Consider the following 22,718-nt stretch of genomic DNA (forward strand, 5'->3'; position numbering starts at 1 on the left):
CTACAACAACAGGACTATTGGGACTATTTCAGTCACTACTGGCCACTAAGGTTTAGCGCCTTGGTATATTGTTTGTGTGGTGATAAAATTATACCTGTTTTACCTACTTTTTTTCAGCCTTTATAGCAACTGTCTATTATAGCACTCTCTTACTTACTGGCTTTGAAATTACCAAAATATTTTTCCTGGCTTGGATTAGTTAACTTTTTGAATTACATGGCTGAAGCAGTAAATTGTTGTCCAATCTCTGGGTGGAGATAAAGTATTAAACTGCATTATTTATGGGTTGCAGATAGTGTCAACGGCCCCCCACTCCTGTTTAGGGATGGTTGTTCAAATTTTATATTTATGGCCTTTTTTATGCCTCTTTGAACAAGATGTCCTTTCTGTACAACAGAGCATTAAACTGTAAAACCTTAATTAAAAATGATGACACATCCTCCTCTACATAGTCTCTTAGAGCCCTTTCACACTGAGGTGCATTTCAAGTGCTTTGGCGCTAAAAAAAGTGCCTTAAAAGCTCACCAAAACCTATTCCCATTATAATTAATGAATGCCTTCACACTGGAGCGGTGCGCTGGCAGGGCAGTGCAAAAAATCCTGCAAGCAGCATCTTTGGAGCATGTTTGAAGCACTAAAAAAAGTGCCACAAAAATGCCCCTCTCCATTGAAATGAATAGGAAGCACCTTAAAAGCACTTGAAAAGAGCCTCAAAATGGTTCTTGAAGTAGTTCTTGAGTCACAATGTCCTTAAAAAAAGCACACTACTAATGCTTCAAAAGTGCCTGAAAAGCACTCAGTGTTTCATGGGAAGTTTTCAAGCGCCTCAGTGTGAAAGAGCTCTTAGGGAAACATGCACAGCTGAGGCTGTCAATCACCTGCTGTGTGTTGGAGAGGGTGGGGCTGTCTCCCGAGATTGTCTGATGTCAGCATAGCCCGTCAGAAGTGACTCATCCCGATAGAATAAAAACAGAGCAGACAGAAATCACAGTTGGTGCTTTGGATCAAAGCTTTTTAATTCAAAAGGTTTGCAACCACTTTAAATGGAGAGATGTTGTAGAACTAACGTTACTCTTGGTGGCATTGATGTTTTTATTTTCCTGCATTTCACTTTATTTTTCAGCAATCTTCTTACTTTTCAACATTCCACTTAAACATCCTAACTTTAATTTAACACTTCACAAAATGCAAAACAGTTTAAAGATTAAATTAAAAGTTAAAAATAATTTTGCCAATATTCATAAATAGGTCCCTAAGACCGCATTCACACTGCAGCGGCACAACTTCTGCATGACTTCGGGGGCGACCTCACAAGTCCCGTGCACCGCGACTTCGGCGCGACTTGCACGGACTTCATATAATGAATGTCTATGCAAGTCGCTCCGAGGTCGCCCCGAAGTAGTACAGGACCCTTTTTCTAAGTCGTAGCGACTTTTGTCGCTCCTATTAGAACGGGTCCTGTAGCACTGCATGGACCGTGAGGGACCGCGACTTGTCAGGCTGACAAGTCGCCTGACAAGTCGCGGTAGTGTGAATGGAGCCTTAGTCTCCTAATTATCTAGAAGTAGTCACCAGTATCACCATCATCAGATCATTTTAAATTTATCTGCACTAGATGTAATTTGCATTTTCATAATCAGTTTTCAAATTTCTAATTTGTAGGTCATTTTGTAGTGATATTATAGGGTCGATTTACTAAAGAGTATACATGTAAAAAATTAAATGTTTATTTAGTAAATAAAGTAAATATCTGTTCACTTTGAATACCCAATCACAGGCAGAGGAATAGCTTTGAAGATTAAAATGAATACAGCTTTTTTTTTAACAGAACAGTGAAAAATTTATATCCTCTTATTCTTTAGTAACTCAACACAATGGGGTTGATTTATTAAAACTGGAGAGTGCAAAATCAGGTGCAGCTGTGCATGGTAGCAAATCAGCTTCTAACTTCAGCTTGTTCTATTAAGCTTTGCCAAAAAAAACTGAAAGCAGTTTCTATGCAGAGCTGCTCCAGTTTTAGTTAATCAACCCCACTGTCTTCGCTGAAAGTCAGTCTTCGTTGGAAGTCAGGCCAGCCATAGATGGAGCAAATTTCTTTCGTTCGCTTCTCCCATCAACACAGTTAGTGTTGATGGGGGAATCCCTTCCGTGGAGCCATTATGTTCTCCCGGGGAGGGGGTGGGGGAAGCCATCCCCACCAAGAGAACACAGTGATTATTGCTAATGGCTCTAACAGCCACTAGCAATAATCACATGTAAAATCCAACAGGCTGGTTGTACCCAAGTTAGTCGACTGATCAACCTGGATGCATTCAGCCTGCCCATACATGGTTTAAATGTCAGACGGTTCCTACTGAATGATTCCAACTGTCTATGGCCAACTTAAGTTTCAAGTCATACCAGTGTTTTTCATGTGCTTGACTATAAACCAAAGATGAAAATAAGGCAGAATTAAAAAAAAAATAACATACAGAACACCATTTTTGAAATACGTCAATATATCATATCAAATATCTATTGACCTGGAACCCCTGCCAGTGACAAAACTCCAACCACCTCATAAAAGTAATCTGATTAGACAGGCACAACTAGATCTTTGGGATACAGCTGCATTGTAACTTTGCTATAATCAATACTTTTATAATTCACATACCTTGAAAACCCTTGAAATATTCTGAAAGCAACTGCTGTCAGGCTTTGTAGCTTGTGATTTCCAAGCTTTCATAGTAAACCTTTTTCAAATACTAGTACTACATCTGCTAGATCTCAAACTTGTGGGCCCAGCCAGTATTTGATAAATCAATGCAATAAAAGAATAGTAGTCTGTTTTTTTTAATAACTCAGAATAACTCCTTCAGAACATCTGTTTCAATCCTGTTTACAAAAGTTGCCACCTTTTATGTGTTGGTTACTACATTGCATACACATTAAAATATATTATATATTGTTATGTTTTTTTTTTTAATAACACATCTAATGTTTTAAAATGTGACATTCAATTTAGGAGGCATTCGTTTATGAAGTTTATTTGTTTTCCAGCCCATCTTTAGAGGGTTTTTTTTTTTTTTTTAATGCCCTGTCCCCCAGAAACATATACTTACATTTCCTTTGCTTCCTTCCTTCTCAGCTTAATCGTTGGGACCAAAAAAAAAACTTGTAGCTCTAGGTGCTACTGGAGGAACATGTGATTTACCCCTTGTAACATAGGTCCGAAATTTTTGCTTTTTTTTTTTTCTTTTGTTTTATAAAATTTGCCAGTCTCTACTCTAGATGCAGCTAGTAACAAAGTCAACTTATCTGCATAATTTGGTTTGTGAGTTCCTGTTACCCCACAGGGGGTAGGCCATGAGGCCGCCCTTAGTAAGGAAGAAATAAATAAATTGTATCCTGCTTGAGGATTGAGCCAGATGCCTTCAGTGATGGGACAGAGTAGTGGATGGCTGCAGGTTTCACTAGGAGGCTGGAAGATGCATGGAACTGTGGAGACAGATAGTTCTGTATGGGCTGAGCTTTGCCTTCTGCACAGTTAGGTCTTGTAGTTCTGCATTGTGGAGTAGATTCTGCGGCCAGGACACACAGCCCTCTGAGGAGCTGTGATGTGCCTAATAAAGACCTCTGCTACCCCACCTTCTTTTCCCTGCCAAGTTGCCTGGACTTAATCTGCTGAAGCCACTATTGGCTGGTGAGTTCCCTTAACCATTGCTGTGCCCCTTGCAACGGATTTAACCCTAAGAGCATTGTGTTACAGACTTGGCTCTGATCCTGCCAGAATCCTGCTATCCCTGCTGTGTGCTCAGCCCTGTGTAACAAACTTAGCCCTTTGCCTACTAGAATTCTGCTTTTCATTGCTGTGTGCCCAGCCTTGTGTTAAGGACTTAGCCCTTTGCCTATCAGAACTCTGCTATTCCTTGCTGTGTGCCCAGCCCTGTGTTATGCACTTAGCCCTTTGCCTACCAGAACTCTACTATCCCTTGCTGTGTTCCCATCCCTTTGTTATGGACTTAGCCCCTCTGTTCCAACCCACACCTTCATTGCACCCCTCTACCTCTCATATAACACCACTAGTGTTAGGTGATAGTCCCCATGCTGTCAAATGGAGTGATTAGTCTTTAGCCCTGTGTAAGCTTAGACTAGCACAACTCAGATCTTACACAGGCCTACTGTTCCTTCCTTCTGGAGGCTGAATGAAGCAGTAGGAGAGTGAAGGATGGAAGGTCTGAGCTACTGGGGAGCAGGGCATTAAGGAAAGTGTGCTGCTGTATTTAGCTTTGCATTCCCTAATTTTCATTTTTTTCAAAGTAACAGCTTAAAATATATGTGAATTGAAGCCTTAACACTGCATAAATGTTTTAACATTTTAATTAAATGTTATTTTCAATATATTTTTAAAACTGCTCATTTCATCAAAAGAAACGCCTGGTGATCCTGCCATGTAAGCTTTTGTTCAGGTGACTGTTCTCTGTCCCTGTCTTCCAATTAAGCTCCTATGCTATGTGGGCTTCTGACAAAAAATTTACAAGTAGTTTAAAATTCCAACAAAAATTTACAAGTAATTTAAAATTTACAATTCCTGACAAAATTTACAAGTAGTTGTTTTTATAGATTCCTAATTTTCATTTTTTCAAAGTACCAACTTAAATTGAAGCCATAAAATCTCATTAATGTTTTAACATCTTAAATGCCACATGTATGGTCTTCTTTTGGGATCATCATGAAATCAACCATAAGAAATGCCATGCAGCCAACACTGGAGTGCATGTAATTTCAATGTCATTGTAGCTTCCTTGAAACAATGAACTAATTTCAATATTATTAGTTTTGCAAGCTATCTTCTTGGAACTACAGAATAATGCCTCACTATGTAATGGAGGTGAGGAGAGTTTGAGGAGTTTGTAGACCAATTCATGAGAGCAGCCTAGCGTGAAAACTCTGCCCTTCCATAAATACAATATTGTAACTTTACCACAGAAATTACTGTATGGTACTGGAAGGATCCTCAGATGTAAATAAATTAAAGGAAAAGCTCACATTTTCTTAAATGTAATTTGCAAGTAAAAAAAGGGCACTTTTGAGTTTTAGAAAAAATAATAAATGCACTATTTTGAAGGCTTATATGCAAGTAATTGTCCATAAAAGGGGTATGGGGGTCTGAGTACTGCCGTGGGGTTTAAAAAAATGTAAAAGAATAATTTTTTCAGGAGCAGTGATTTTAATTATGCTTCAAGTGCAACAATAAAAATGAAAAATTCCTTTAATTATAATGCCTGGGGGGTCCCCTTAATGTGCCTGTAAAATGGTGCATCTGTAGCATGCATAGAACATGCTACAGCAAAAATGACATTTCTAAAGAAAAACAAAAGAGTCAAATCCCATTTAAAATGACTCGCGGTTACAATTGGCGGCACCCAGCTATTGAAAAAAAAAAAAAAATGGCATGGGGTCCCCCCTCCCAGTCCCACCCTCAGGGTCTGGTATAGATTTAAAGGGGAACCAAGCCAAAAATTAAAAATAGCATAGAGCCCCCCCAAAATCCATACTAGACCCTTATCCGGGCAGGTCAGGAAAAGGAAGGGGTTGAGCGAGCTCCCCTCTCCCCTTCTGAACCATACCCGACCACAAGCCCTCAACATGGGAGGGTGGGTGCTTTGCCCCCCAGCTCCAAAGCACATTGTTGTTGGCAGGCATCTGTGGGCATCGTAATTGACGATAGATTTACATCGAGGGACACTATTTTTTTATTTTTTTTAACCACTTTACCACCGGAGGATTTTGCTGTCTTCCGTCCAGGCCACTTTTTGCGATTCGGCGCTGTGCGACTTTAACTGACAATTGCGCGATTGTGCGATGCCATACCCAAACGAAATTTACGTCCTTTTTTTCCCACAAACAGAGCTTTCTTTTGGTGGTATTTGATCACCTGTGCGATTTTTACTTTTTGCGCTATAAACAAAAAAAGAGCGTTTATTTTGAAAAAATAACAATATTTTTCACATTTTTTTATATGAAATTCCCCCCCAAAAAAATGTAAAAATCAAATTTTTTTTAAAATTTTGGCCAATTTGTTTTATGCTACCTATGTTTAGTAAAAAAAATCGCAAAAAGCGTATTTTGATTGGTTTGCGCAAAAGTTATTGCGTTTACTAACTAAGGGAAAGATTTCTGTCATTTTTGGTGTTTTTTTTTAACGCGTAATGGCGGTGATCTGCGATTTTTTTTGCGGGACTGCGACATTGCGGCGGACAGATCGGACCCTTGACTGACATTTTTGACACTTTTGGGGGTACCAGTGACATTTCTACAGTAATCAGTGCTATATATATGCACTGTTACTGTAAAAATGACACTGGCAGGGAAGGGGTTAATTTTATTGGAGAGGGAGGGGTTAATGTATGCCTGGTGCTTACTGACGTGTGGGGGGGAGGTGACTGTGTGACAGAAGGACAGATCGGATGTCCAGCTATGCTGAACACTCCGATCTGTCAGTCCCTGTCACTATGGAGATCCGCCCGCTGTGTTTTCACACAGCGGGCGGATCTCCAGACTCGATCCCCGACGATCGGGGCAGAGCTGCGGCAATCGCCGCTGCTCCTCCCCTGGCCCGACTCCCGCTGTGAATGAACACAGCGGGAGCGAGCCTCCGGTGGCGCGCGAGCGCCGCCCACAAGGGGCGGAGTCCAGCGACGTAGGTCTACGTCGCTGGACGGGATCGCGGCACTTTGCCGCAGTAGCCTCCATGTGAGCGGGGCTAAAGTGGTTAAAGGACTTGTCAAAAACTGTATCTTGTGGTTATTACTTTTTGACACTTTTCTGGTGAATAAGTAGGGGTACTATGTGCCCAATACCCATTTTAATGGGGGGCATGAATCTGGGAGCACCTTGTTAAAGGGGGCATCCAGATTCCAATAAGCCAACTGCCCACAGAGCCCAACAACCACAGCCCAGGGTTGTCAGGAAAAGGCCCTTGTCCTTATCAACATTGGGACAAGGGTCTTTGGGGTTGGCTTTGTCCAATCAGGGTGCAGAATAAACTGTGCAGTGCTCAGTGCATTGCAGGGTGTTCTACGGGGCGAACATCCTGCAAATTTGGGTTGTTAAACGAATGGCCAAACAGGCAAATGTTGAGCCTGAACTCATGCTCAGGCAAAACCGTTCACCCATCCATAATAACAGGAAACTGTGAATGAATGACACAGCCATGTGCTTTCAAATTGTGACAGTGGGTGCAGGGAGATGAGATCCTGCCCGCTGTAACAAAGAGGGGAGTGCTGGCGGCGGGAGTTAGGTCACTTGGAGCATGTTACCTGTTGCACCCTCAGTATGGGTGTAACATGTAACATGCTCATAAAGGTGAACTTATCCTTTAAAAACAAAAAAGCCTGAAAAATGTGTCTAAAGCAGCCAACATTCAATTTTACTTGTAAGCTGCTGAAAGGCCAGTAATCCAATTTAAAGCATAACTAAACTCGTAGATTTAACAGTTTAAAAAAAACTGTTACATTTCTGGAATAGCTAACTGTAACATTTGCTTGTGTCCTCAACCAAACTGTCAAACATCCAATGGCTGGTGTCATAACTGATCACATGCGCAGCACTATGACAGTTGCAGATCAAAAAGAAGGAGCTTCCTTGGCTGTAAAGGAAAAGGATAGGAGGGTTTAATTCTGCTTTAAGGCTGTCAGCAGATCGGCCTCTACAAACTCAGCAGTGCCTAAAAATGCCTAAAAATAGAGAGCAACTGAGCATGTGCATAGCAGGTTGAGACAGAGTATTACTGAATTTTAAACAGTATAGGCACGTATCTTTATGTGTTCCATAACTATGCCTAAAAAAGGGGAAAGCCGGAAGTGATCTAACAGGGTTTAATTTTCTGAATTAAGTTTCACTTTAATTAGATACATCAAGATACACCAAGACTATTAATGACAGGATTATAGCTGGTTCTACATCACCTGTTAAAGGGTAACTCCACTTTCATGAGAAAACAAAATATCAAAAAAAGAAAAGAATAATATAGCATATACAACTGCGACTCAAGTCATATTAAATGTTATTAAAAAAGACCTTTCCTTTTCAATCTGCAACTCTGTAATTTTCTGTAAAATGCAATGCAACATGGCTACCTGGAGGTGTTCTGTACACAGAATGTATACAGAACGCTCCCCCAGAAACATAATTTCCTAAATGTGTGATTGGCTTACTGATTTTCCCAGAACTATGCACTAAGATACAAGTCGAGTTTCAGGCATCCCCTGCAACAAAAATGTCATTTTTAGTGAGATACTCCCAATAGGAAAGCCTGTCTAAAAGTATGCAGACCCTGCAATTTTCCTCTTTAGAGACCTTGCAAGTGCAGCAGCTGGTTGACAATTATGAAACCACTCCCATTAGTTTCACTTACCATGTGGACACAAACAAACACACAGGGGTTTCTTTGGAATAGGAAAAGGTAGGAATCTGCAACAAAGTTCGTTAAAATCCTTGTAACGTACATAGATTACCCAGTAGGGAATGTTTTTTTCACAACAAAAGTGGCGTTATACTTTAAGTATTTTTTTACTTTGACAAAAAAAAATCAGTTTACTTTTATGAAGCAATCGGTTTTTCATCAATTATCTTCACAGCCAAAATCATCCATGATAGCAAGCCAATTGTTTTTAGATGCCTTTCCATCTGTATTAATAGCTGTTTTTCTGACATGTATGGCATTTTTACATGCCACCCAGGAAACACACAATGGGTTCAGGGCACCGATTTAGAATGGTACATTGAGAGGAGCCAACTTTCTGAAAATAAATTACATTTTATGTCTTTGTGCAAGTATTTACTTATCCTATGTAATGTACAAATTTCTGACCTTCACAAAAAAAGAAGCAATAGCTTTATTTACAAGTGCTTCAAAACTGTTGTTGCAATACATAAAAACTGACATTATATACAGGAATTCAATGTAATGGCTGTACAAAGCTGTTTACAAAAAGTATGGCACTAGTCAATGGAATAATGTCAATGTGGCTATGTTTGTGATTGTTACTTGTTTGTCATAGCAAATATGGTGGTAATTAAAAATGTTTTTTTTTTTTTTTTTTTTTTTTTACCAAATGGAACACATGCATTAAAGTGTTAATGTTTTATTTTTTAAACCATGTCTTTCTGGATCCCATTATTATTTGACATCTTCTCCAAATCCTCCATGATTAAATCCTGGTCACTTGTTAGGGGCCTTCGTTTGTCAGATTCCTTTTCATCACTGCTCTGCTTTTCAAAAGCTGAGCCTTGACGCCCAGCATTTTGTGATGTGGCTGGTAAAATTGCATTGCCTTGTGCCCGATGTGAGTACATGGTTCTCCTCTCCAGCTCTTCTGAACATAGTTGAAGTTTGAAGGCAGCTTGGAACCCGCGGCGAAAGTTCTCATTAAAGAAACCATAAATGATTGGGTTGATGCTGCTATTAAAAAATGCCAACCAGTGTGCAAAAGGGTAAATGTAAATATTGATAATTTGGTACTGGTGCTCACTCAAGTTGGCGTAGTCTGACAGCATCATCAGTGTCCACAACGGTAGCCAAGATAAAATGAATAGCAAAGCAATAATAATCAGCATTTTAATAACTTTTTGCTTCCTTCGGGAAACAGCGTGCCTTTGCTGTTGGTGATTCTTACTATCAACATTCAGTTCACTCTTAAATAAAGTAATTCCTATCCTGGCATACATAATAACGATCAGGGAGAGAGGAGCAAGGTAGATATTGGAAAAAAGTACAGTGGTATATATCTTTCTCATGTGTGGGTTAGGCCAATCCTCACGGCACCAATAAATAGGAGTGGTTTGATTGCTGTTACCTAGGACAACTCGGAAGTGTTTATCTTCCTTGACATGTGACATAACTGCAGATGGACACATAATAGCGATGGCCAAAACCCATATGACTGCGATAATGACAACAGCAGTAGAGATGGTCAGCTTCTGCTTGAAGGGATAAACGATGCAGCGAAACCTGCAATGACAAATATCAAAGCAGAAAGGCATTGCAAAGTTAGAGTATTTCAACTGAAATATAAGCATTTTATTAGCTAGAGGTAATTAGATTAATGAAACTGAACAGCTTAAAAACACTTCATTTTCTTACACAAAGTATACTTATATCATCGTAATAATTTATTCCTCAGGGTACTCTCACACTAATTAATTTTAAAAGAACTAAGACAGCTCTTGCTGTAAAAAGAGAAAACTTTGTGCAGCCTGAGAAGTTCTACAAACAAGTTCATAGCAAATCAACTAAGAGTGCATATCCAGCTATTTATGATGGCTACATGATGGATGTTCTCTGTTTAACTGCCAAACTGAGATAACAAAACATGGGATACAGAGTACTTGGCTCACCCACACGAATGCTTTAGTGACACTATTCCCCACTAGTGATGTCGCGAACATAAAATTTAATGTTCGCAAACGGCGAACGCGAACATCGGCAAATGTTCGCGAACCGGACGAACCGCCATAGACTTCAATAGGCAGGCGAATTTTAAAACCCACAGGGACTCTTTCTGGCCACAATAGTGATGGAAAAGTTGTTTCAAGGGGACTAACACCTGGACTGTGGCATGCCGGAGGGGGATCCATGGCAAAACTCCCATGGAAAATTACGTAGTTGAGTCGGGTTTTAATCCATAAAGGGAATAAATCACCTAACATTCCTAAATTGTTTGGAATAACGTGCTTTAAAACATCCAGTGTGTGTATACGATCAGGTATGATGTTGTATCGATCAGGTAGTGTAAGGGTTACGCCCGCTTCACAGACCAAACTCCCCGTTTAACGCACCGCAAACAACCGCAAACAGACCAGAACCGACCAAAATGGGACAGGAACTGGGTTTTAAGGGTTAGGGTTAGGGTTAGGTTTAGTGTTAGGGGCTAGGGTTAGGGTTACGGTGAGATACTTAGGGTTAGAGTTACCCCTACACCTCTAACCCTAACAGTCTAACCCTAAGCACTAAAAATAACCCTAACCCTAGCCCTAACCCTAGCCCTAACCCTAGCCCTAACCCTAATTCTAATTTTTTTTCTGGTTCTGGACATGCTACAGAGCTGAAACTTCACAGGTACACTTTTTAGACCCCCCAGACACTAAATCGCACAAAAAAAGTTCTTAAAAATTGTCCTTTTTGATAGAGAGCCAATTATTGGAAAAATTAAAAAAAAAAAATTTCTTTGGACACTTTTTAGACCCCCCAGACACTAAATCCAAAGAATTTTTTATTTTTATTTTTTTAATTTTTCCAATAATTGGCTCTCTATCAAAAATGACAATTTTTAAGAACTTTTTTTGTGTGATTTAGTGTCTAGGGGGTCTAAAAAGTGTACCTGTGAAGTTTCGGCTCTGTAGCATGTCCAGAACCAGAAAAAAAGATAATTTTTCAGTAGAGCAGGGATGGTGGGAACCCCTTTTACACCTATATGATCTTTTTTTTCTGGTTCTGGACATGCTACAGAGCTGAAACTTCACAGGTACGCTTTTTAGACCCCCCCCCCAGACACTAATCCAAAAAAAGTCATGCCTGCCACCGTATATATCAGTGGTGGGTGGGCAGTGGCACTGCAGTGGGCACAGTACACTCTGTGGACCTGACAGTCACTGGCACCCAGGCAACTGCAATTATAATAAAAATATATATATTTTTAATTTTCAAGCTGCTGTGCCACCGTATATATCAGCCCAGGCAACTGCAATAATAAAAAATATTTTTTTTTTTCAATTTGCAACAAGATGCTGTGCCACCGTATATATATCAGTGGTGGGCACTGCAGTGGGTACAGTACACTCTGTGGACCTGACACAGCACTCACTGCAATTATGACAGAGGAAAAAAAAAATATTTTTTAAAATGCAAGGTACTGTGCCTTTGCCACCCGAAATGAGTGTGGTGTGCACACAATACAGTCTGTGGTGGGTCTGTGGCCTCTCACACACAGCGGGCAGGCAACTGCAGTGCACAATAGATATATATATATATATATATATATATATATATATATATATGTATATAAAATACTCAAATACCAGCCCTAAAAAGGTCTTTTGGGGACAATATATATATATATATATATATATATATATATATATATATATATCACAGAACAAAAAAAAATTACACAAATACCAGCCCTAAACAGGGCTTTTTGGGGACAATAGATATATATATATCCAAAAAAAACTCAAATACCAGCCCTAGGAAGGGCTTTTTGGGGTGCTGTCCTTGCAGCAGGAGTGTACCAAGAACACTGACTAACAAGACCGGGAACACTGACTAACAACTGTCCCTAGCTATTAACAGAAGCAGCAGCAGCAGCACTCTCCCTGCTCGCACTAACACACTGCTTCAGAAATGATCTAAGATGGATGCTGCCCTTGCTTATTTATAGGAGGTGGGAGGGTCTGGGAGGGAGGTATGCTGATTGGCCTGGAATGTGTCTGCTGACTGTGTGGTTCAGGGTCAAAGTTTGCCTCAATGATGATGTATAGGAGGCGGACCGAACATCGCATATGTTCGCCCGCCGAGGGGAATGCGAACATGCGAAGTTCGCCGGGAACTGTCCGCCGGCGAACAGTTCGGTACATCTCTATTCCCCACCCCGCAGATTTTTCCCTTTCCATTTACAAACAAAAAGCCTACAAAACCTGATGTCTGCTTTATGTTTTATTAGGTCTTGGTAATGAGCGATGTTTAATGTAAGGTCTTTCAAGTGAAATAAAATATACTATATTACCAGGTGAGGAGTACAAAGATAAGTGTGTCTTGCTTACAGTCAAGCATGGTGGTGGGAGTGTCATGATCTGGGGCTGCATGAGTGCTGTCGGGACTGGAGAGCTACAGTTCATTGAGGGAACATGTGCCAACATGTACTGTGACATACTGAAGCAGAGCATGATCCCCTCCCTTGGGAGACTGGGCTGCAGGGCAGTATTCCAACATGTTAACGACCCCAAACACGCTTCCAAGAAGACCACTTCGCTAAAGAAGCTGAGGGTAAAGGTGATGGACTGGCCAAGCGTGTCTCCAGACCTAAACCCTATTGGGCATCTGTGGGGCATCCCCAAATGGAAGGTGGAGGAGCCTAAGGTCTCTAACATTCACCAGCTCAGTGATATCATCATGGAGGAGTGGAAGAGGACTCCAGTGGCAACCTGTGAAGCTCTGGAGAACTCCATGCCCAACAGGGTTAAGGCAGTGCTGTTAAATAATGGTGGCCACACAAAATATTGACACTTTGGGCCCAATTTGGACATTTCCACTTAGGGGTGTACTCACTTTTGTTACCAGCAGTTTAGACAACAATGACTGTGTGTTGAGGTTTTTTGAGGGGACAGCAACATTACACTGTTATACAAGCTGTACACTCACTACTTTACATTGTAGCAAAGTGTAATTTCTTCAGTGTTGTCACATGAAAAGATATAATAAAATATATACAAAAATGTGAGGGGTGTACTCAGTTTTGTGAAATACTGTAGATAGATAGATAGATAGATAGATAGATAGATAGATAGATAGATAGATAGATAGATAGATAGATAGATAGATAGATAGATAGATAGATAGATAGATAGATAGATAGATAGATAGATAGATAGATAGATAGATAGATAGATAGATAGATAGATAGATAGATAGATAGATAGATAGATAGATAGATAGATAGATAGATAGATAGATAGATAGATAGATAGATAGATAGATAGATTAAAATATACATTTATGTTTGGAAATGGAGCCATATTTGCTCCATTTTAGACAGCTTTTTTTGCTTCTTCCCATAAATAAGAAATGTATTAATGTACTCATTGTGTGGGTTTTTTTTTTTTTTAAGAGACCACCTAAGTAGTTGCACTAAGACACTGAGAGTTCCCTCTATTGGCTCTTCTACAGATATCTGTATTTAACCACTTGCCGACTGCTCACAGTAATCCTACTGCGGCAGTGCGGCTCCCCTGGGTCCAGCGACGTAGAGCTACGTCCCTGGACTCCTAGTGGTCTCAGCGGCGTGCTGTTTTTGGACACAGCGAGAGTCTGGCCGGAGGAGGAGAGGTGGGGATCGCCACCTCCCTTCCCCGATCATCGGGGAAAGTGTGAGAAGACCCTCCTGCTTATGTAAACAAAGCAGACGGATCTTCTCAGTGACAGACAGGGAGAGATCACAGGATTCAGCATAGTCTGTCTGGATTTATACTCTGCATGTAAACTCTCAATTGGCTAAAATGAATGCTTTTAGAAAGCATAAAAAAATCACATGGATTTTTATGAACACTGGTAAAGCCAAGATCCCACTCTACAATAAATGACACTGCAAATGCATGGTTTCTGACCTCTAATATTCCATAGAGTTACAATATTCTATGGAATACACTATTTCAGAATAGTTCAGTTTAGGTAATTTGAAACTATGTATTTCTCAGATAAGCAGCCAGTCAGATCTTTCTTCTAGCACTGTATGAAGGAATGAAGACAGAAGAATCTGATTTATTGAGTTATCATCATGATCAATAGAGTTATTTTTCAGACACGCAGAACTAATGTCAAAGGTATAAGAATAACAGTATTTTTCTACGTTCAGCAGCATGTGAGAGTAAATGCTTTCATTAAAAGGTTTAACAGAGCTACAGGTGAAAAATAAATTACATAAAAATGTCACATATGAAATTCAGGATCACATCATTAGTTAACAAATTTGAATATGTTTTACAGAATATTTTTTCATTATTAAAGGCTAAGTTCACCTTTTCTGGAAAAACATTGATGTGACGTCACCGACTGGTGCATACTAGGTCAGTTTCATCACAAAGGGACAGTGCCACCAGGTGACATCACCAGGTGGCCCCGCCCCTTACCTATTTAAGAACTGTCACACGATGGAGCAGGCAGACATTGGTAACCTTCGTCGCCTGCAGGGCTTCTTTTTTGTGTCTAGTGGTGCGGCGGGCGTCATTGACAATGGATCTACATCAGGGGAATTTTTTTTTTTAAAGGAATTGTCGAAAACAATTGTGTTTATTTTTTTTGTGAAACTTTTTGGGGTGAATGAGTAGGGGTACAATGTACCCTAATATCATTCACATAGTGGGGTGGGATCTGGAGCCCCTTTGTTAACCACTTAAGCCCCGGAAGATTTTACCCCCATTCTGACCAGGGGGTATTTTGCGATTCGGCACTGCGTGACTTTAACGGACAATTGCGCGGTCGTGCGACACTGTACCTAAACGAATTTGGCGTCCTTTTTTTCCCACAAACAGAGCTTTCTTTTGGTGGTATTTGATCACCTGTGCGATTTTTTGATCACGCGCTATAAACAAAAAAAGAGCGTCAATTTTGCAAAAATAGCAATATTTTTCACATTTTTTTATATGAAATTCCCCAAAAAAAAATTTAAAAATCAAAATTTTTTTACTTTTTCGGCCAATTTGTTTTATGCTACCTATGTTTGGTAAAAAAAATCGCAAAAAGCGTATTTTGATTGGTTTGCGCAAAAGTTATCGCGTTTACTAACAAAGGGAAAGATTTCTGTCATTTTTGTTGTTTTTTTTTTTAACGTGTAATGGCGGCGATCTGCGATTTTTTTTGCGGTACTGCGACATTGGGGCGGACAGATCGGACCCTTGACTGACATTTTTGACACTTTTGGGGTTACCAGTGACATTTCTACAGTAATCAGTGCTATATATATGCACTGTTACTGTAAAAATACACTGGTAGTGAAGGGGTTAACTTTATTTGGGAGGGAGGGGCTGTGTGTATCCCTAGGGGCGTGCTTTCTACTGTGATTGGCTGGGGCTTGAGCTGTATGGACACTGATCAACGGATCTACATACTAGATCCGAGTGATCAGTATCCTAACAGCAAGGAGAATGACAGGCAGCTTGTTTACACAAGCTGCCTGACATTCTCCCTCTCCCCCGCCGATCGCCGAGTGACCGGTGGACATCAGGTCCGCCGGTCACACGCGCGGGGGGGTCCGTGACCACGCGGGAGCGCGCCTCCGGGGGCGCGCGCTCGCTCCCTAGACCCTCACAAGCTAGTGACGTAGCCCTACGTCACTTTGCCTGTGAGGGGCTGACTGCCGACGTAGATCGGCGTTAGGCAGTCGGCAAGTGGTTAAAGGGGGCTTCCAGATTTGGATAAGCCCTCTGCCCGCAGACCTCCACAACCACCGCCCAGGGTTGTGGCAAAGAGCCCCTCATCCCCATCAACATGGGGACAAGGTACTTTGTGGTGGGGGGCTGTCAACATGCCCCCATGTTGAGGGCATGTGACCTGGTATGGTTCAGGAAGGAGGGATGCTTGGTGCCCCCCCTTCACTTTTCCTGGCTTGCCAGGCTGCAAGCTCGGATAAAGACCTGGTACGCTGTTTTTTTTCACATTTTTGTGTTTTCTGCAATGGTTTGAAAGCTTGACAGCCACGAAAATCAATTTAAATTTATTTTATATATATATATATATATATGTCAGTTTTGCTGCAGCAGTTTCTATACACAGTGCAAATGTGCCACTTTACAGGCAGACTAAGGGGGCCCCCAGGCACTATATATTACCACTCCTGGACCACCCGCCGCAGTTTTACATCGGTACTTTGACATTAAATACCGGTGTTATGGCAGCAGATAGCTGGTATTTCCTTACAGGGTCGGCGGTCCTCTTTCACATAAAAGTAGTCCCAGCAGCAGAATTTGCGGTGGGATTACTTTTATAAGCGGCGGGAGAGGTGCCCCCCCTCCCGGTCATTTTCCATGCTTACCAGAGCCGTCGGTAGTGGGGAATATGATTCGGTCCATTGCAGTCCCATGCAGGAAGTTGGCCCCCCCACTCGACTCTTCCATAGCCTTGCAGGACCAGAGCAACGTCATACGTCGCTTCCGCCCAACGGCCTTAAAGGGCCCATTTTTTTTCTTGCTGAAAATACATTTTTTTTTTTTTGCTTTTAAGGGTAGATGTGAGTTCTGAGGTCTTTTTGACCCCAGATTTCACATTAAAGAGGACCTGTCCTGTTTATTTCTGTTACAAGGGATGTTTACATTACTTGTAATAGGAATACAAGTAATCAAAAAGGACAGTGTAAAAATAAAAAATAAAAGGTAAAATACATTTAAAAAATATAAAGTGCCGCATCCCCCGGAGCTCGCTCGCAGAAGCGAACACATACGCAAGTCACGCCAATATATGTAAACGGTGTTCAAACCACACGTGAGGTATCGCCATGATCGTTGGACCGAGAGAAAAAATGCTAGCCCTAGATCCCCTCTGTAGCTCTAAACGGGTAACCTGTGAATCTTATGATTGTTACCGTGTACCATATCTCACTTTGCTTCATATACACTGTTGTACTCACTATGTTGCATCCTTTAATTGAAAATTTCAATAAAAATCCTATTGAGTCATAAACTGGTAACCTGTAGAAATTTCTAAAGCGTTGCCCATGGAGATTTTTAGGTACCAATGTTTGTCGCCATTCCACGAGCATATGCAATTTTGAAGCATGATATGTTGGGTATCTATATACTAAAAAATTGGGCTAACTTTTTTAACTAAATTTTTAATTTTTTTCCCACAAAATTGTGTTTGTAAGATATTTGCTGCGCAAATATGGTGTGACATAAAGTATTGCAACAATCTCCATTTTCTTCTCTAGGGTCTCTGCTAAAAAAAAAGTATAATGTTTGGGGGTTCCAAGTAATTTTGTAGCAAAAAATACTGATTTTAACTTGTAAGAAATAGGCCTGGTCCTTAAGTGGTTAATTCATTATTTAATTCATTTTTCATTTTTGTTGTTTCACTTTAAGTATCATTAAAATCACTGCTCCTTCAAAAGCAATCTTTTTAAAAACGTTTGCATTGATACATGTCCCCCAGAGCAGTACCCGGGACCCCATATCCTTTTTAGGCCTCATGCACACTGGACAGTAAAAAAATGCCAGTAACAATGTAGTACGCTTTTCAGCTTTTTTGCATTGGCGTTTCTTAGCATTTTTTAGCTTTTTTTGGCGTTAGCGTTTTTTTGCATTTTTAGCTTAAAAAGACACCTCTCTGCTATTTTAGTAACTCCCACTTTCCCACATTGCATCTCTGCACAGCCTTTGCTATTGTTTAGTCACCATTTTCAGAGCAGAGAGAGCACTAGAGGAGAGAGAACTGCATTGTTCAGGAGCAATTAGGTGTGGAGAAAAACGGGTCCTACAGCATTTTGGTGCAAATGTGATGCAATTTGAGCCATGCAAAATATATGGCTTAAATCGCATCGCACAGACATCACATGTGATATGCACAGGAATGTGGTGTGTTTTTGGTGTAAATCACATGCTGTGTTCAGCATGCACCAGTGTGAACCCAGGCTATGTTCCATGAATGACACCTTTAAACAGAACCCAGGCTTAAAAAAAGCAATAGAATCAAAAACATCAAAAAGCACCAGTTAGCAGTGTTTTTTTTTTGGTGTTTATCAGCATTTATTGGCATTTATCGATGTTAGAGCATTTTACAGCTGAAAAATGCCACTTAACCTCCCTGGCGGTATGATTCTGTCAGGAATTACATACCAAAAGCGGTACAATTCTTTTCATGGAAATTTGGCGTTATGTATTATAGGCCTACAATTCTTAGTAATTACTGACTTAAACCTGACCAAAACAAGAGTCTAGTAGACATCCCAGATGTGATAAATTTGAAACACAAAACACAAACGCATGAATTATAATCAAATCAATAATATAATTGTATTATTTAATATATAATATATAAAATAAAATTATATTATTGATTAGATTATAATTCATGCATTATATATTATATATATATATGTGTGTGTGTGTATATATATATACACATATATATATATATATATATATATATGTGTATATATATGTATATATATATAACGCATAAATTATAATTGAATCAATAATATAATTATATATATCGTGTGTGTGTGTGTGCATATATATATATATATACATATATACACATATATACATATATATATATATATATATATATATATATATAAAATGATAAAATGTGTTTGTGTTTCGTGCAACGTTTTTTGTTTTTTTTTTTCATTTCCCTCCCTAGTTCCGCTCCCATGCAGCATTGCTGCTGCAGGGAACGGAACTAGGAAGTCATCACACCGACGGAGGACGGAGGAGCGTCGGGACTCTCGGCTGGCGGTCACAGCAATGAGAGATCATCGCTGGATCGCCAGGATAAGGTAAGAGAACACCGCTGCGCTCTCTGCCCATCCACCCCGAGCGTGACTCGGGGTTACCGCTCCTGATAGAAAAAATCAACCCTGAGTCACGCTCGGGATCACCGCCAGGGAGGTTAAAACCCACTAGTTTTTGGGGTTTTTTACAGCCAGAAAACGCCCCTACCAAAAACTGATGAAAACATCCAATGTGTGCATGGACACATAGGATAACATGCTGGCGTATTTATTGGCTGTAGAAAAAAATGTCTGATGCCAAAAACAGCAGCTGTAAAAATGTCTTGTGTGCATGAGGCCTTATAGCTTGCATATATGCCTTCAAAATGGGCATTTTTTATTTTTCAAGTTCAGGTCCTATAGACTTTAATTGGTTTTGTGATTCAGGTCCAAACTTTTGCAATGTTCGAGAGTTCTGGCGCGAATGGAACCGGAGGGTGTTCGGCCTAACTCTAAAAATAATGATAATTTTACAAAGCAGCATGTATTTTTATCTACTGGGGCCCTTTGATTCTTGTGGAAAAGGTGAACTTTAAAGATGAACAATAGGTGGATAAAAACACAATTTATTGCAGTAGTGTATTCCTTAAGTACTTGCCAGCAAATCACGTACAGGTAGAGGAGAGAGCTGGGATATATTATATAAAGGGACAGTGTAAAAAGAAAAAAAAATAATAAAACAAATAATAAAAAAAACTTTTTTTTTTTTTAAAAGCTCACTCGTCCCTACGTGCTCAGGCGAATGCATACGAATGTAGTGTATGCATATGTAAACTGTGTTTGCACCACACATGTGAGGTATCACTGCAAATGTTTTAGCAAGAGCAATAATTATAGTGCTGGATCTCCTTTGTAACTCTAAACTAGTAACCTGTACAGGTTTTTAAAGTGTTGTCTATGTAGATTTTTAAGTATCATAGTTTGTCACCATTCCACAAACGTAAGCAATTTTAACCACTTGCCGACCACCGCACGACTATTTACGGCGGTGGTCAGCCCCTCCTGGGCAAAGTGACGTAGGGGTACGTCACTGGCCCGCGAGCCAATAGGGGGCAAGCGCGCGCTGCCGGAGGCGCGCTCCCACCCCCGCTCGTTCACTGTGTTCCCCGTTCGAGTGACCGGTGGCTCCGATGTCCGCCGGCCACCCGCGATTGTCCGCTGCAGAAGGAGAAAGGCAGTCGGCTGATGTAAACAAAGCCGCCTGTCATTCTCCCTGGTGTAACTGCAGAGACCATACGGTCCTGCTATGTAAGATCCTATGTCTCTGTGGTTACATGAAAAGCCATGCCCCTTTACAGTTAGAAGCACGCCCCTAGGGACACATTTAACCCCTGCCTCTCCAATAAAGTTAACCCCTTGCCTGCCAGTGTAATTTTTACAGTAACAGTGCATATGTAAAGCACTAATTACTGTAATAATGTCACTGGTACCCCCAAAAGTGTCAAAAATAACAGTCAAGGGTCCGATCTGTCCGCCGCAATGTCGCAGTCCCGCAAAAAAAAAAAAAATCACAGATCGCCGCCAGTACTCGTTACAAAAAAAAAAAACAATAAAAATGACAAAAATCTTTCCCTTAGTTAGTAAACGCAATAACTTTTGCGCAAACCAATCAAAATACGCTTATTGCCATTTGTTTTACCAAAAATATGTAGCAGAAAATTGGCCTAAAATGTTAAAATGTTTGATTTTTACATTTTTTTGGGGGAATTTCATATAAAAAATGTGAAAAATATTGTTATTTTTTCAAAATTGACGCTATTTTTTTGTTTATAGCGCAAAAAGTAAAAATCGCACAGGTGATCAAATACCACCAAAAGAAAGCTCTGTTTGTGGGAGAAAAAGGACATTAATTTCATTTGGGTACAGTGTCGCACAACCGCGCAATTGTCCATTAAAGTCACGCAGTGCCAAATCGCAAAATAGGGCCTGGTCAGGAAGGTCGGTAAAATCTTCCGGGGCTTAAGTGGTTAAAGCATGACATGTTAGGTATTTATTTGCTCAGGGGGACATCTTTTATATTTTACCATTGGGTTATATATTGTATTTTTTGCATTACAATTCTTTAAAGTGTATTTTTTCCCAAAAAATTGTAATTGAAAAAACGCTGCACAAATACCATGTGAAATAAAAAATTACAACAACAACCATTTTATTCTCTAGGGCTTCTGCTAAGAAAAATATATAATGTTTGGGTGTTACTTTCATATTTAGTAACTTACTAGCAAAAAAATACAGATTTTACATGTAAAAAAAAAAATGTCAGAATAGGCCTGGTCTTCAAGAGGTTAAAAAGGAATTAAAGCCCAACTCTGGGATATCTGATAATTCTGCTTATATATTCTAAGGAACAGTTAAAGCACTTTTACTTAAATACTCCTCTGCTCCCCCGGCAGATGGTGCTCACCCATGCACTGGCGGTGACTACCCCTCATTGTCATCATGTTTAATGCAGAGCTGTGGACACTGTATCAGTCTTGATGATATCAGTCCCCTAAAAGAAACTGCAAGAACCAGTCTAGCAGCACTGAGGAACAGAGGATAAGGTAAGTAAATCTTTTCCATGTCCCCTGGACCTAAACAAAAAAATACAGCAATGCAGTGTGGGCACATCCCAGCTGCAAAGGAGCATTTTCAAGTTTATGGAGTTGGCCTGTAAATGTATGTTTACAAAGTTAAAATGTGCGTAGCACTGTCCCGGAAGGGCTTGCTGTGTGATGACTTTTTGGGTCTCACTCTGATTACCTTCAGTCACTAGGGGATTTTTTCACACATACATCCTTACTCCCAGTTGCTCGTTACTCAATAAACAGTTCAGGGGATTTGGTTTTATATTTATTGTGGAACTTGGATGGGAGAAGGGAATAGTGGGATACTCCAACTTGAACTATTCACAGTAGATAAAGACAACTCTCACTTGGCCTCACCAGGTTATTTGTGGAAGCAGACACACTGCTTTACCATACTGCCACTTGTAGGGAAGAATTAAGTCTTCTTGCTCTCTCTAGTAGCAGACTTAATGCAACTACATTATTTTCAGGACACTCTCTAGCATTCCCTTGACTGACACCCATCCACTGACTCTTCTAGCAGAAGGGGTGACCCTCACAGGACAGGCCCTACGACACAGATCTGTACTCACTGTAGGCAGAATCAGATCCTCTCCAGTGTCTCTCTTCTAGTCAGTTCTGCAGGACATCTTGGCAGCTTCTCTTTGACTCTCAGGCTTTCAGGTCAACAATCTGAGGCAGCATGACAGCTTTTTCAGAGGACCTGCCCCCCTACCTCCGGGACCCTGCTTTCCAGCTGAAAGACCCTGGGCACATGTGCTCTTGGCATTTATACAGTAATCCAGCATGCACCGAGGCACTTTTCCTCTGCCAATCACCAGGGCTGTAGTATATACCTGTGCACTCATTTGTCAGGTTTCCTCTCACTGTCCAATATGCCTCCCTATTGGACCAGTGTGAAACACTT

The 22,718-nt window shown here is 40.4% G+C and overlaps 1 protein-coding gene across 1 annotated transcript in view; it reads right to left on the bottom strand.

Moving 5' to 3' along the window:
- Nucleotides 1-9,132: 9,132 nt before the first annotated feature.
- NPFFR2 (neuropeptide FF receptor 2) overlaps nucleotides 9,133-22,718 on the bottom strand; it is an 88,779-nt gene continuing 75,193 nt past the window's right edge. The window contains exon 3 of the mRNA XM_082253731.1: nucleotides 9,133-9,994. Coding sequence (XP_082109857.1) covers nucleotides 9,136-9,994 — 859 coding nt within the window. The 3' untranslated portion in view covers nucleotides 9,133-9,135. The remainder of the gene's footprint in view (nucleotides 9,995-22,718) is intronic.

The sequence above is a fragment of the Pelophylax lessonae genome (assembly GCF_965119305.1).
Source record: "Pelophylax lessonae genome assembly, chromosome: 1".
Taxonomy (NCBI): Eukaryota; Metazoa; Chordata; class Amphibia; order Anura; family Ranidae; genus Pelophylax; species Pelophylax lessonae.